Here is a 14,977-nt window from a genome sequence, read left to right as displayed (position 1 = left end):
TATTTTAACAATAATTTACTTGATTGTTAATATTACCAGCTTGATTACAAGATAATGTAATATTTGAGAGTTTACAATTGACACGATCAATACAGTTATAGAGATATGCATTATTGTTATTACAAATGTAGGAAGTGGAATATTCACCATTTACAGTTTTCAAACCATTTGAAACAGTTGTGGAAAATAAAAGATCACCATTGGAACAAACGTTAAAATCTGGTTGTTGATATTGTGAGAATACAAGAGAATTTGGAGAATAAACTGGTTCATCAGTAAGAGAAATTAATGAATATTGGTATTCAGAACCAACAATTGTACCATTAAATGGTGTTGGTAAAAATACACTTGGACTACATGAATTATTTTGCATACTATATTGTTCTAAAGGACTTTGACATGCTGTATCGGTATAGTTATAAGTCTTAAAATAAAGATATGTTTCATTTTGAAAAGTCTCCCAACTTGCAGAGTAAGATAATGGTTTATTAGATGGTCCATTTCCTAAATTATAGATACATTCTTGAGATGTTGAAATTGAATATCCAAAACTATTTATATTTAAAAAAAAAAAAGAAAAAAAAAAAAATTAATAGATTTTTATAAAATTGACCTAATAGTAATTAAATTTTTTATTTTTAAATAATATACCCATATGAATTAGTTGTACATTCATAATCTTGATATGGAACAAAATTAATAAATTTTTGTGATTTAACTAAGCAATTAAATGTTGAGAGAATAATTAAAAGTGTAAATAGGATTTTCATTATTTTTTTTTATTTTTTTTTTTATTAAAATATTAATAAACAAATTGAATAAATGGTCCTGACCTTGGTATCCAATGAAGAAAATTTTAGTTTAAATAATTTTTTTTGTTGTTAAAAAAAAAAAATCAAAAAAAAAAAAAATCATAAAAAAAAAACAAAAATGCACCAAAAAAATATCTTGGGGGAAAAATCAATAAAACTGATGACATCTTCGTCGCCTAATAATTTAAGGTAATTCAAATTATTTGATTCTTTCTGATATTTTTTTTTTTTTTTTATTTAGAGAAAAATGAAAAACCTTTTCCATTTTTTTTTTTTTTTTTTAATAAAAAAGTTTATTCTTAGAAATAATATATTTACCATCCTTTTTTTTATTTCAACAAAGAGTAAAAATAAAAATATCATTTACCAAAATATTTACTTTTAAATTTATTTTTTTTTTTTTTTTTTTTTTTTGTTTTTTTTATTTTTTATTTTTTTTTTTCCAAGTTATTTATTGAGAATTTTATTATTATTATTAATTATTGATATTTTTATTATTATTATTATTATTATTATTATTATTATTATTATTATTATTATTATTATTATTATTATTATTATTATTATTATTATTATTATTATTATTATTCTATATAATTAACAATTTCACTTCTACAAGTTGGACATTGAGCTTTAAATTCTAACCATTGTAATAAACATTTTTCATGGAAAAGATGATTACATTCAGTTAACATATATTTTTGACCTTCTTCAACATCGCTCATACAAATTACACAACCCTGACCCTCTTCTCTACTTCTAATCTCCATAGATATTGGTCTATAAAAATTATATTTTGTTGGTAAAAACTTTTTTTTTTTTCAAAAATGATTAGAGAAAAAAAGAAAAAAAAAAAAAAAAAAAAAAAAAAAAAAAAAAAAGAATTAATAAATCTTATAATTATAATTAAAATGTGTGTGTGTGTGTGTGTGTGTGTGTGTGTGTGTGTGTGTGTGTGTGTGAAATTCATATGAAAATTATTAAAATAATAATTATAATAATAATAATAAATAGATAACTTACTCTTGCAGGAATAAAGAATTGTGGACCTAATTTACTTTGTAAATATAAAATTAAAATTTGAGTTATATTCCAAAAGATTAAAATATTTGCAAAGAATGGATTTGGTTGAACAAAGATATTCTTTGGACAAGCATAAAAATATAAAGGAATTGTTAATCTTGTAATTGAAATTCCAATGACATATTTCCAAAGGAATGGTTTTCTAACCGATGTTTTTGCATTTGTATAAATTTGTGGTACCCAATATGAAAATAATAAGAATAAAAAGAAATGGAAAAAGTTACTAAAATAATATAACAATACAAATCCACCAAAAAGACATGAATAAAATCTTAAATAAAATATTGAAATTTGTCTTCTTAATGATTCTATAATATAATATTATTAAAAAAAAATCATATTATTAGTATATATAAATATATATATATATATATATATATATATATATTAATAAATTGAATATATTTAATTATAATATATAATTATATATTTACCCCAACCATCAGCAAAAGCAGAAGGTGATCTTGCTTTTAATATTATTAATAAATATCTCATTTCAAATAATGCAAAAGTTACAAATTGGAAGAAAGAAGCGGTTGCGAAAGCATTGAAAAGGTAATCCATAATTACACCAGCGGAAAGATGAATTAGACAGAGATATGCATCCATAATTGTTTGAATACCAATTGTATAGATTGAAACTCTTGCTGCACTAGTTTGAGTACCAGTGTAATCCATTTGACGAATTAATACAAATATTTGAATGAATGAACATAGTGATACCATAACTACGTAATTCATCATCTTTGATCTGAACAAAGGTAGATCGAAACCACTTACCTTTACTGACAATGTTAAATTCAAATATGTAGATTCCAAAACACCATTTGCAATAAAAAATTTACTTTCATCTTCATTCACATAATTATTAATTAACAAATCACTTATAACCTTTTCATTTTGTTCTTTGGTTATCATTTCAAATTGTTGTATTAATTTCATCATTATAAAATTATTATCACCATTATAAAATTTAATATCATCATCATCACCATAACCAAAAACATCATCACCATAAATTTCATTATCACTATTATTAGTAGTATTGTTGTTATGTAAATTTGTTATATTATTATTATTTTTGAAAATGATTGAACCATTATTACCATATAAAAATAAGTATGGATTATTATTTTCAACAATTGTATTGATTTGATATTTAATTGAGTGAATTTGTTCAGATTGTGTCTGATTTATTAGCATTGTTATATTGATTGGGTTTGTTGGTCTTTTAAAGATCACTTGATTACTATCGTATGGTAATAGTAGTATTGTGGTTAGACCAGTATTGAATTCATAGATACCATATAGGAAACCTTCAATACCAGAGTCACCTCTGTAACTACCATCTTTTAGTCTAATCGATCCCTCTATGAGATCATATTGTTGGGTTTCATTTAAATACTTTGTATCTTGTATTGATTCTCTATCAATTTTAAAATTTCTAAGATTAAATATTATTACACCTGAATTCTTTTCAAATTCATTCAATTTTGAAATTGTACCTTGTAAAATATTCCAATTTCCTTCATATGTACGTGTTAAATTTGTTGGATAAACTAAATTTGAATTAATTTCACTATTATTATTATTATTATTATTATTATTATTACTGTTATTGTCATTTAATTTACTATTTTCGCTTTTATTATAATTGTTGTTATTATTATTATTATTACTATCTATATTTTCATTTTTACTATTATCTAAATTATTTTGTGTGGTATCGATACCTCCATTATTGCTATTATTATTGCTTTCTGTAGCTAAAATAAACTTTATTATTATTATTATTATTATTATTAAAAATTAAATAAAAAAATAAAAAATAAAAAAATAAAAAAATAAAAAGTTATTAAAAAGTGGGAAATTATATGTTAATATATGGTAGCTTTTTTTTTTTTTTTTTTTTTTTTTGTTATTTGATTTTAACTTACTATTTTAAAATTATTACACAATAAAGATATTAAAAATATCAAAAATAGTATTTTAATATATTTCATTGTGAATTATTTCTTTTTCTTTTTTTTTAAAAAAAAAAAGAAAAAGAATTATTAAAACTTTTTTTTTTGTTTTTTTTTTTTTTTTATCAAACTATTATTTACAAAGAACTTTATTGAAAAAAACTAAATTTTATTATTTTATTTATTATTTTCACTTTTTTTGTTTTTTGTTTTGTTAAAACTTTGAGGTATAAAAAAAATAAAAACAAAACTATATGTTGGGGAAAAAAAAAAAAAAAAAAAAATTAAAATTAAAAAAAAAAAAAAATTAAAAAAAATATTTTTTTTTAATTTTTTAAAAATGTTTTAATTTTTTCCTTTGGTTAGATTTTTGATTTATATGCAAAGAAAATAAAAACAAAAATAAATTAAAAATAAAAATAAATAAATAATTTTTATTGTCACTATTTTAGAAATAACAACTATGATAATTTTTATTTTTTTTTTAAAATTTTTTTTTTATTATTTTTTTTTATTTTTTTATTTTTGAGAACTATTTATATACTACAACTTAATAATCACTTAATTTTACCACTATGAAAATAAAATAAAAAAATAAAAAATAAAAAAAATAAATAAAATTTGTTAGTTTCACTGAATTTTAGGTTATCATAATGAAGAGAAAAAAAAAAATAAATAAATAAACAACTTACCACACACAGAGATATTATCAGTACTTCCAGAATTGTAAGCCAAATCTCTTAATGTTTCTGCAGCTTTATTTGGATCTGAAATTCCTGCAATAGTTTCAACTGCTTCTTCATCTGATATCTATAAAAATTATGAGAGAGAGTTTTTTTTTTTTTTTTTTTTTTTTTTTATATATATTATTAGTAAATATTCTTGGAAGGAAAAAATTATAATCTAATGAAAAAAAAAAAAACATACCAAATCCCAAACACCATCGCAAGCTAAAATTAAAAATTTATCATCTTTTGAAATTGTAAATGAAGATAGATGAGGATCTGGAATGACATAAGGAGTGAGGAAAGAGTCACCTAAAGCTCTTGATACTGCCAACATTCCATTGACACGTCCATTTAAAACTGTACCGCCTGCTTCTGTAATTCGTAAACGTTCAGACTCTTCGACAGGTCTGTGATCAAATGTTAATCTTTCTGCTGTAGTTTTTTTTTGTTGTTGTTGTGGTTGTGGTTGTTGTTGTTGTTGTTGTTGTAGTTGCTGTTGTTCATCACCTCCGCCTTCAGCACTTCCTCCTCCACCACCACCGCTATTACCACTACTATCGGAACCTATAATTTTACCTAAAACTACTCTTGAATCACCTACATTTGCTATATAAACTTTATTTTCACATATATATACAGAAGCTGCTGTGGTACCAATGAACGGCCAAGGTGAAATCTGTGTATTGATACTTTTATATGCTTTTGTGAATGATTCTTCTGGTGTATTGTTTGCATCTAAAAACTCTGCAAATATTTTATAGATATTATCTGCTGCAAAATCTGAAGCAGCACGTCCTCCATGTCCGTCGAAAATGCAATATAATTCTGAATTTGGATTATTTCTAAAATTTCCATATGCTACCATTCTATCCTCCATTGTCGGTCTTTTACCAGTCATTTCACTCTTTCCAACTTTAAATCTAGAGCCATCAGACTCTTCTGGTGAGGCAGTTAGTGCACTGCTACTACCCTGTTTATTCATTAACTATAAATATATATATAAATATATTAAAAGAAAGGAAATTTTAATAAATTAATAAATTTTTTTTTTTTTTTAATACACTAAAAAATAAAATAAAAATTTTTATTTTTATTTTTTTAATTACAAAATATAAACACAAAAAAAAAAATAAAAAAAAAAACAAATAAAAAATTGAAATTAAATTAATTAATAATAACTTGTATATAACCTAATTGGGTGATTATTTTGTTATATCGTTTATATGGTTTAGTTTTGTGTGATTAAAAAAAAAAAAAAACTTTTAATTTTGGATTTTTTTTTTTTTTAAAAAAAAAAACCCAAAAAAGATATCTTTGGGTTAATCAAAAAAATATTTTCACACCCACCCTTTTAATTTATAAAAAAAAAATATATATATATATTTGGGATAAAGATTGATTTAAAGTTATTGATTGATTATGACAACAAAGAAATTTTTTTTTTTTTTGAAAAAAGAAAAAAAAAAAAAAAAATTTTTAAATTTTTAAAAAAAATAAAAAAAACTTTGTAGTTATTTTCACAATAATAAAAAAGTAAGTGATCGTGATCTCCGCAATTACAAAAAAAAAAAAAAAATTTCTTATCAAAGATATTATTATTGTTTTATTATTATTATTATGAGTTTTGGTGGATAATTGGGTGAAATTTTTGAAATTGATTTTTGAACAAAAAAAAAAAAAAAAGTAAAAATAACACCTTTATAGTTTGAAATTTTAAATCTTTTAATTTTGGGAATAAAAGAGGAGGATTTTTTTTTTTTTTTTAAAAAAAAAAACAAAAAAAAAAAAAAAGGTGGAATTACATTGAAATAATAAAAAAATAAAAATAAAGTAATGAATAAATGATAATTTACGTTTGAGTAACAACTGTGAATAATACCTATGGTTTGATTGTTTTTTTGTTATTGTCCAAAGTAAAAAAAAAAAAATATATATATATTTTTTTTTTTTTACACAATAACTTAATTTTTAAAAGGTGGTGTATTTAAAATTAAAAGAATTGAGGAGGTATATTTTTTTTTTATTATTTTGATGTTCAAAAAAAAAAAAAAAAAATACTTATATATATTTGTTGAAAAAAATAAACTACAAATTTATTTATATTAAATGAAATTATGGTAAATTGTTGGCGATTAATTGTTTATTATTATTATTATTATTATTATTATTATTATTATTATTATTATTATTATTATTATTATTATTATTATTATTATTATTTATTTTTATAAAAAAATTGAAGTTTTTTTTTTTTTTTTTTTTTTTTTTTTTTTTTTGAAAATTATTATTATATGTATATATTTATATTTTTTAAAAATATTATTTATATTTATGTAAACGTGTGGAAAAGTATATGGTGAAATTTTAATTAATTTTGAATTCGTATTTGTGCAAAAATAAAAAATAAATTAAAAAAAAATAAAAAATAAAATAAAATTAAAAAAATAATAAAAAAAGAAAAAAAAAAAGGTGGGGTTTTAATTAAAGTAAAAATAAAATAATTAATTTGACCCACGAAATAATTTTATGACTTTTTTTATGTTTTTTTTTTTTTTTTTTTTATGTTTTTTTGTTGATTGTGTGTAATGTGAATATATGTGAATGAATAAATTTGTGTTGTGATTTCTATAAACTAAATTAAAAGAAAAAAAAAAAAAAAAAAAAGAAAATTTTTAAAAAATAAAATAAAATAAAAAAATAATAAAAAAAAAAAAATTAAAAAAAAAAAACAAAAAAAAAAAAAAATCTAAAATTTTTCTACAAATTTCAACCAGTTTTCCACTGGCGAAAAAAATATATGATTAAAAATAAAAATGATAAATAAAAATAAACTATTTTACTTACTCTAAATAATGGAGTTTTATCATCTTCAATTTGTTCAACATTTAATGTACTATTTGTTCTAGTTTTTAAAACATTTCTTTTAAATGAAGCTACCTTTGTTTTAAATTTTCTATTCCAAGGGATTGAATCAAAAATTTGATCAAAAACCGATTGAATTGCAGTATTTCTTTTAAGAAGATGATTTAGAGAATGAATTTTTGATGATTCTATATTATTATCTGATAGGAATAATGAAGTGATGAGAGTGTTTCTAGTGACAGCGGCCAATAATGACTCGAAACCTCTGTCAGAGATATGATTTGTTGAGAGGTCAATGATTTTGACAGATTTACTACACAATAGATAAGCAGAGATCATAAAGGCACCTTCATCATATGCATGAATATCTGATAGATTTAAACGGGTGATGGTTTTATTCTCCCTTAGACCTGCGATTAAAATTGGAATACCACCATTACAACTTAAATCATTGCCACCCAAATCCAACTCTACAATTGATCTATTTGTTCTCAAAACTTGTGATAAACCTTCCAATGATCTCGTTGAGAGTAATATCTTTTTCAAAGACAACTTTGTAATTGTGAAATAATATTTTGAAATGTAATCTTGTAACTCTGATTGAATTTTCTTCTTTTTCACTGTATTCAATGGTGTCTCCTTCAACGTTGTCGACATATGACGATTATGATAGTTTTTATTATTCTCTAAAAAGGTTGCACATATAGAGAGAAACATCCTCTCACTTATATAATGATTATCTAAATTCAATGTGAAATGATTCAATTCTATTGGAATCAATTGTAATTTACAATTGATCGTTTGTAATAAATTTCTATTAATTGCCTCTGCTTCTTGACTTTCTGAAAATACAAATGATATCTTACTTGAATTAACTGGTTTCTTTACATCACCTTTTGATGTTTCTCCCATTAAAACATATGATTCATTTTTTGATTCTCTTTTTCCTATTTATTTATTTATTTATTTATTTATTTATTAATTTATTAATTTATTTATTTATTATTTTTTAAAAATTAATAAATAAATAGTAAAAAAAAAAAAAAAATTATTATTAATTCATTTTTTTTATTTTTTTTTATTTTTTTTTTAAAATTTTATTTTAATTAGTATTATAATAAACTTACCTGATTTGGAATTTGAAGATTCATTATTAAAATCACCATTTTGAAAGCCATCCATGAATTCAGAGAATCTTGTATTTAAAGAATCAGGATCTTCATAAATCTTTTTTAAAGATCTCCAAAATACAAATGCATCTTGATTCACAGGTTCATGATTATCTTTTGATTTATCGATAATATTACCCATATTATTTTTTATTAATTTATTATTATTATTATTACTTTTTTTGTTGTGTTGCTATTGGATGATATAATTGTTGTTGTTTGAGTTTTTTTTTTTTTTTTTTTTATTGTTTTTTTTATTTTTTTTTATTTTTATTTTATTTTTATTTTATTTTTATTTTTTTATTTATTATTTATTATTTTTTTTTTTTTTTATTTTTCTGTATGTGTTGATATAAATACAAATATATTACTCAATTTGTAATATATAGATAGATATATATATATATATATATAATAATTGTTGTTGTTATTGTTATTGTTGTTGTAGTTGTTTTTATTGTTAAATAAAAATAAATAATAAATAATTCAATAAACAAATAAAATTTGGGTGCACACACGCTCAAAAAATAATTTTTTTTTTTTTTTTTTTTTTTTTTTTTATTTTTTTATTTTTTTTTTTTTAAAAATTTTTTATTTGAATTATATTTTTAAAAAAACTTCATTTTCCTTAATTTTTTTTTTTTTGGGAATTGTTTATTGCACAAACAGATCCAAAAAAAAAAAAAAAAAAATGTATGCAATATACATATAATTGAAAATTGATTTTTATCACAATCAATATTTTTGTGAATTTGTAAGATTATAACTATTAATATTAATTTTTTTATTTTATTTTTATTTTTATTATTATTTATTTTATTTTTTTCCTTAATTGTAATTAGCTAAAACAATAACAATGATAATTCACACTAATTTTTAAAAATTTCACCTTCAAGAAGAAATTAATATTTATTACTCCAAATCAAAGTTATTAATAATTTTAAAAAAACAAAAAACAAAAAAAAACAGAACCAATCCTGTTTTTTTTTTTTTTTTTTTTGTTCTAATTCTAAAAAATTCTATTTTTAAAATTTTACCTCGAATTAAATATGTTTTCGATCATGTATTAAGAGTGATAAAAATAAAAAAAAAACAGAAACCTTAATGGTGTGTGTGTTTGTGTTTGTGTGTGTGTGGTTTATATTCTAATAATAATTTCTATTACTATTAACACACACATTTTTTTATTCTTCTTTTGTTCTTTTTCTTTTTTTTTTTTTTTTTTTTTTTTTTTTTTTTTTTTTTTTTTTTTTTTTTTTTTTTTTAATCTTATAATTTTTTTTTTTTTTTAAATCTTATTTATTATTATTATTTTTTATTCTTATTTTATCTTTTTTTATGTAAAATAAAAATTAAAAATTAAAAATTAAACTGTTAAATTAAAAAATAATAAAAAAAAAAACAAAATAAAAAAACGTTGGTAAATATTTTTATTTTTGTTTTTATTTTTTTTATTTTTAATTGTTTTTTTATTTTTTTTTTTCCCAATTTTTTTATTTTTTTATTTTTTTTTATTTTTTTTTTAAATTAATTAAAATATCATATTAATAATAATTATAATAATACTTTTTATATAATTTCAAAATCTTTTATAGTTTTGTTTGAAATTATTATTTTTTTTTTGTTAAAGAAACTATTAGGATTAATAAAGCACAATTACAAATCCCAGTAACATTACAAATAATTCTACTTCTTCAAAAGTAAATTATACAAAGATGGAACAAGCACCAAATTCATCATCAATCCGTGAATCGGGTATTGGCGGTGGTGGTGGTGGTGGTGGTGGTGGTAATGATAAAGATGAAATGGATGGATCCACTGCAATTCCAATGGAGCCAATGACATCATCATCAGGTGTAAGTAGTGGTGGTGGTGGTAAAGTTGTATCCCACTTTTTATTAGAAGAAGATTTTGATAGCAAGAAAAGATTCACAAGTACACATAAGAGAATTTTTTACATATTGACATCATTGGCAATACTAGTGACTGTTGTGTTATTGATTGTGTTTTTATTACCAAGAGGATGGGAAGGCCCAAAGAAAAAGACAAATATAATTATGATGATTGGTGATGGTATGGGACCAGCAGCGTTGACCATGGCAAGAGTATGTTTTCATACAAAAGGTGAGAGTACAAGTCAGGCACATTTACATTTAGACCCATATATAGTGGGCACAGTGAAGACATACTCAAGCAACAGTGTGGTTACCGACAGTGCCGCAGCGGCAACGGCCTATGCAAGTGGTGTCAAGACGTATAATAATGCAGTGGGTGTCGATGCAAATGGCAAGCCAGCAGGCACAATCATTGAGGCAGCTAAAAAGTTGGGTATGAAGACAGGATTGGTCGTCACAACTCGTATCTCTGATGCGACACCAGCATGCTATTTCGCACACAGCGCAACGCGTCATGACGAGGCATTCATTATCGATCAATTGTTGGACAAGGAGATCGATGTGATATTGGGTGGTGGTAAACAATTCTTTAGCAATAAAACACTTCAAGATGCTGTATCAAGCAAATACAACTACTCGTATGTTGAGAGTAAACAAGAGATGGAACAAGTTGAAGCAGGTAGAATTTTAGGACTCTTTGCAGATTACAACATACCTTGGGAAATCGATCGTTTAAGAGATCCAACATTACTTTCAACCAAACCATCCCTACAGGAGATGACCACCAAAGCATTGAATTTAATCTCACAAAACAATGAAAATGGTTTCTTTTTAATGGTGGAAGGCTCAAAGATTGATGTGGCAGCTCATATCAATGACGCACCCACTCAGATTTGGGAGACTGATGCATTTGATCAAACTTTTAATCTAGTTAGAGAATGGGCAGAGAAGGATGGTAATACCATTGTAATTGTGACAGCAGATCATGAAACTGGTGGTCTTACATTAGCAAATCAAATGGTTATCGATGGTAATCCAAAATATTCATGGTCACCAGAGACATTATTGACAGTGAATAAATCTGCTGATCTCATGGCAGAACTTATCAAAGGTGGTGCTGATCCAACGAAATTGATTTTCGATAATACAGGTTACACATTAACATCAGATGATTTAAAAGAAATCAATAGAACCAAGTCTGCCTATTATCTCAATCAAGTGATTGGTCGTATCGTTTCAAACTATGCTGATATTGGTTTCACCACTGGTGGTCATACTGGTGAGGATGTCAATCTCTACACCTTTGGTGATACAATCTCTGAAGGTAAATTTGAAACTCGTCTAAAAGATCATCAAACTGAAATAGTTGATAATTATATTGATCCAATCTTAAGAGGTAATATAAATAATATAGATATTGCTTCATTTATCATTAAAACTTTAAATTTAGATATTCAATCAATTACAGAATCATTAAAAGATTTTATTCCTAAACCATAAAAAAAAAAAAAAAAAAAAAACAAAACAAAACAAAACAAAATTTAATAATAATAATAAAAAAAAAAAAAGAAAAAAAGAAATATATAATAATAATTATATATTTATTTTATTTATCATAATGTAAATCCTTTTCCACTTTTTTTTTTTTTTTTTTTTTTTTTTTTTTCAATAAATAAATTAATAAAACTCTTTTATTTAATTATTCTTTTCATACCAATTTTGAATCCATTGTGAAATAAAGTTTTGATTATTTTCATTATCTTCCAATGTGGTTGATGGTAATTCTACAACAATTTCTTGTTTATAAGAGTTTCTTGCTTCATCTAAAATAACTTGCATAATTTCACAATCTAAATTATTTGTAATTTTATGTTGATTATAATTTCTGTAAAAAAATAAAAATAAAAAAAAGATAAGAATAAAGAAAAGAAATGGGGGGGAGGAGACAGGGGGGGGGGGTTCGGTGTTATTATTACTATTATTTTTTTTTTTTTTTTTTACCTTTTTTCTAATCTATCATTTAAAATTTTAATATCAGTTCTTAATACAATTACTAAATCAAACCAACGTTCAGGGAACCATTCACAACCATGATGATCAACGACATTACCACCTTTAACCATGACATCTTCAAATTCATCACAAACTTTATCTTCATCTAAAATGTAACATTGAAATTCTGAATCCCAACCATCATGTAATTCCTTTTCTTTAACAGCTGATGAAATATCAATATGATTCATTTCATTATTTGATGCAATAACACCTGCAAGTGATGTTTTACCTGTACCTGGTGTACCTGTAATTAAAATATTTGGTTTATTTCTTTTTATATTCATTTTTTATTTATATATATTTATATATAAATTTCGTTCGTTTTTTTTTTTTTTTTTTTATAAATAAAATTATTTTAGTTTTTTTTTTTTTTTTTTTTTTTTTTTTTTTTTTTTTCATAAATTTCCATTAAAATTTTTTAACCTTACCCCTCTCCATTATTTTTTTTTTTCGATTCAGATTTTTTTATTTTTCATTTTTTTTTTTTTTTTATATGTTTGTTAGAAGTAAACTTTATTATTCAATTTCAAAACTAAAACAAACAAATATTATGTATTCAACACCACCAATACAAAATTTAACATCAACAATTCAAAATGAAAATGAAAATGAAAATGGTAATAATGAAATTAAAAGAAAATTTAGAAAAGAAATTAATAATGAAAGAAGATTAAATAAAATGGAATTTAAAAAAGAATTTGTTAAACCGATATCAGGAGAGAATAGAGAAGTTAATAAATTAATTTACACTCAAATTAATGATGGTGTTAAGGAAAGAAAATTCTCATACTTTAAAGAGGATTTAAAATGTAATGATTGTTGGTTACTCTTAACAAATTGTATTTGTTCAAAAGTGAATAAAGTTGATTTAAAACATGAATATATCTTTGTATTTCATCCAAATGAATGGTGTAGAGCAAGTAATACAGGTAAATTATTATTACTTTGTGATAAAAGTAATTTTAAGAATAGAGATGGCGGTAGTGGTAGTGGCAGTGGCAGTGGTGGTCATTCAACAACAATGTCACCAGACTACTCTTCATCAATTTATAATAATATAAATAATCAAACTTTTTCATCATCTTCAAAAATCTATATAATGGGTGAAAAACAAGATGAGGAATTATTTTTCAAAAAATTAGAATCATCTTCAAGAGATTCAACTTTTGTTTTATTCCCTTCAAAAGATTCAATTAATATTAAAGATGTTTTAAAATCAAAATCAATAATTTTAGATAATGATAAATTATTTAAAAAAAATTTAAATAATAATGAAATAAATGAAAAAGAAAATCTTAATGATGATGATTTCGAGAATGATATTACTACAATTACAGATTCAATTAAAAAAATTAATTTTAAAGATGGTTCTGATATTGATAAATTAGAGAAATTAACAATTATTATTGCTGATGGTACTTGGAATAATGCAAAATCACTTAATAAAAGGATACCAAAAGATATAAAAAGAGTATACTATTTTATTATTTTTTTTTTATTATTATTTTATTATTATTATTATTATTATTATTATTATTATTATTATTATTATTATTATTATTATTATTATTATTATTATTATTATTATTATTATTTACACTAATTTTTTTAATTAAAAATAGATACATTTAGAATTTGGAGATTTAAAATTTAAATCATTATTTAATACAATTAGAAGTCAACCACAAGTTGATAGAATTTCAACAATGGAGGCAACTATTCTATCAATGAAATCATTGGGTGAAAGTGAACAAGTTTGTGATTCATTGGTTGAATCTTTGAAATTATTAATTGATACTTTAATTAGACAAAATAATAAACAATATATTGTCAATAAAAAGAAATGGGTTGGTGATCAAGGTTTTTTAAGAAGAAATACTTATGGTGAAATTACTACTACTACTACAACTGATAACGATAATGGTAATGATAATGATAATCGTGATGAAGAAAATAATTTTAATAATTTAGATAATTTAGATAACCATTTCAATAATAATAACGATAATAATAATCCTGGGGAAATTAAAGATCCAAATATAGATTATAAACAATAAAAAAATAATTTTTTTTTTTTTTTATATTTTTTGACATGTTTTGTTTAAAAAAGTATTTTTATTTTTATTTGGATTTTTTTTTTTTTTAATCTTTTGGATCACCCACATTTTTCACACATCTTAACACTACCATTTTTAAATTTTTAAATTTCATTTTTTTTTTTTTTTTTTTTTTTTTTTTAATGATAATAAAAAAAAAAAAATAAAAAAAAGTTAAGAGGGGTGTGGAATTACCAATGGTAATTGTTTGCATTGATTTTTTTTTTTTTTTTTTTTTTTTATTTACTGGCTTTAAACAATGTAATTAATTTAATTTTTATTATTATTTTTATTTTTATTTTTTTTTTATTTT

At 21.8% G+C, this 14,977-nt stretch overlaps 7 protein-coding genes across 7 annotated transcripts; 2 read left to right on the top strand and 5 right to left on the bottom strand.

Annotated features, from left to right (window-relative positions):
- Positions 1-4: 4 nt before the first annotated feature.
- Positions 5-770, bottom strand: DDB_G0278503 (hypothetical protein; the record flags this gene model as incomplete). The annotated part of the gene is made up of 2 exons (XM_637312.1): positions 5-551; positions 652-770. The coding sequence occupies 2 exons, from the start codon at positions 768-770 to the stop codon at positions 5-7; spliced, it is 666 nt and encodes a 221-aa protein (XP_642404.1).
- Positions 771-1,396: 626 nt separating this feature from the next.
- Positions 1,397-3,898, bottom strand: DDB_G0278501 (hypothetical protein; the record flags this gene model as incomplete). Its single annotated transcript, XM_637311.1, has 4 exons — positions 1,397-1,621; positions 1,836-2,203; positions 2,330-3,671; positions 3,833-3,898. The coding sequence occupies 4 exons, from the start codon at positions 3,896-3,898 to the stop codon at positions 1,397-1,399; spliced, it is 2,001 nt and encodes a 666-aa protein (XP_642403.1).
- A 511-nt stretch (positions 3,899-4,409) lies between these two features.
- On the bottom strand, positions 4,410-5,569 carry DDB_G0278499 (protein phosphatase 2C; the record flags this gene model as incomplete). The annotated part of the gene is made up of 3 exons (XM_637310.1): positions 4,410-4,432; positions 4,552-4,669; positions 4,787-5,569. 3 exons carry the CDS (start codon positions 5,567-5,569, stop codon positions 4,410-4,412), a joined length of 924 nt encoding a protein of 307 aa, XP_642402.1.
- Positions 5,570-7,123: 1,554 nt separating this feature from the next.
- DDB_G0278497 (hypothetical protein) lies at positions 7,124-8,760 on the bottom strand (the record flags this gene model as incomplete). The annotated part of the gene is made up of 3 exons (XM_637309.1): positions 7,124-7,219; positions 7,432-8,396; positions 8,577-8,760. 3 exons carry the CDS (start codon positions 8,758-8,760, stop codon positions 7,124-7,126), a joined length of 1,245 nt encoding a protein of 414 aa, XP_642401.1.
- A 1,573-nt stretch (positions 8,761-10,333) lies between these two features.
- Positions 10,334-12,013, top strand: alp (alkaline phosphatase; the record flags this gene model as incomplete). Its single annotated transcript, XM_637308.1, has 1 exon — positions 10,334-12,013. The coding sequence occupies one exon, from the start codon at positions 10,334-10,336 to the stop codon at positions 12,011-12,013; it is 1,680 nt and encodes a 559-aa protein (XP_642400.1).
- Positions 12,014-12,208: 195 nt separating this feature from the next.
- Positions 12,209-12,852, bottom strand: DDB_G0278493 (hypothetical protein; the record flags this gene model as incomplete). The annotated part of the gene is made up of 2 exons (XM_637307.1): positions 12,209-12,398; positions 12,515-12,852. 2 exons carry the CDS (start codon positions 12,850-12,852, stop codon positions 12,209-12,211), a joined length of 528 nt encoding a protein of 175 aa, XP_642399.1.
- A 266-nt stretch (positions 12,853-13,118) lies between these two features.
- Positions 13,119-14,625, top strand: DDB_G0278491 (hypothetical protein; the record flags this gene model as incomplete). Its single annotated transcript, XM_637306.1, has 2 exons — positions 13,119-14,039; positions 14,191-14,625. The coding sequence occupies 2 exons, from the start codon at positions 13,119-13,121 to the stop codon at positions 14,623-14,625; spliced, it is 1,356 nt and encodes a 451-aa protein (XP_642398.1).
- Between the last annotated feature and the right edge of the window lie 352 nt (positions 14,626-14,977).

This window comes from Dictyostelium discoideum, assembly GCF_000004695.1.
Source record: "Dictyostelium discoideum AX4 chromosome 3 chromosome, whole genome shotgun sequence".
Classification (NCBI taxonomy): Eukaryota; Evosea; class Eumycetozoa; order Dictyosteliales; family Dictyosteliaceae; genus Dictyostelium; species Dictyostelium discoideum.
This window is presented reverse-complemented; position numbering and strand designations above follow the sequence as displayed.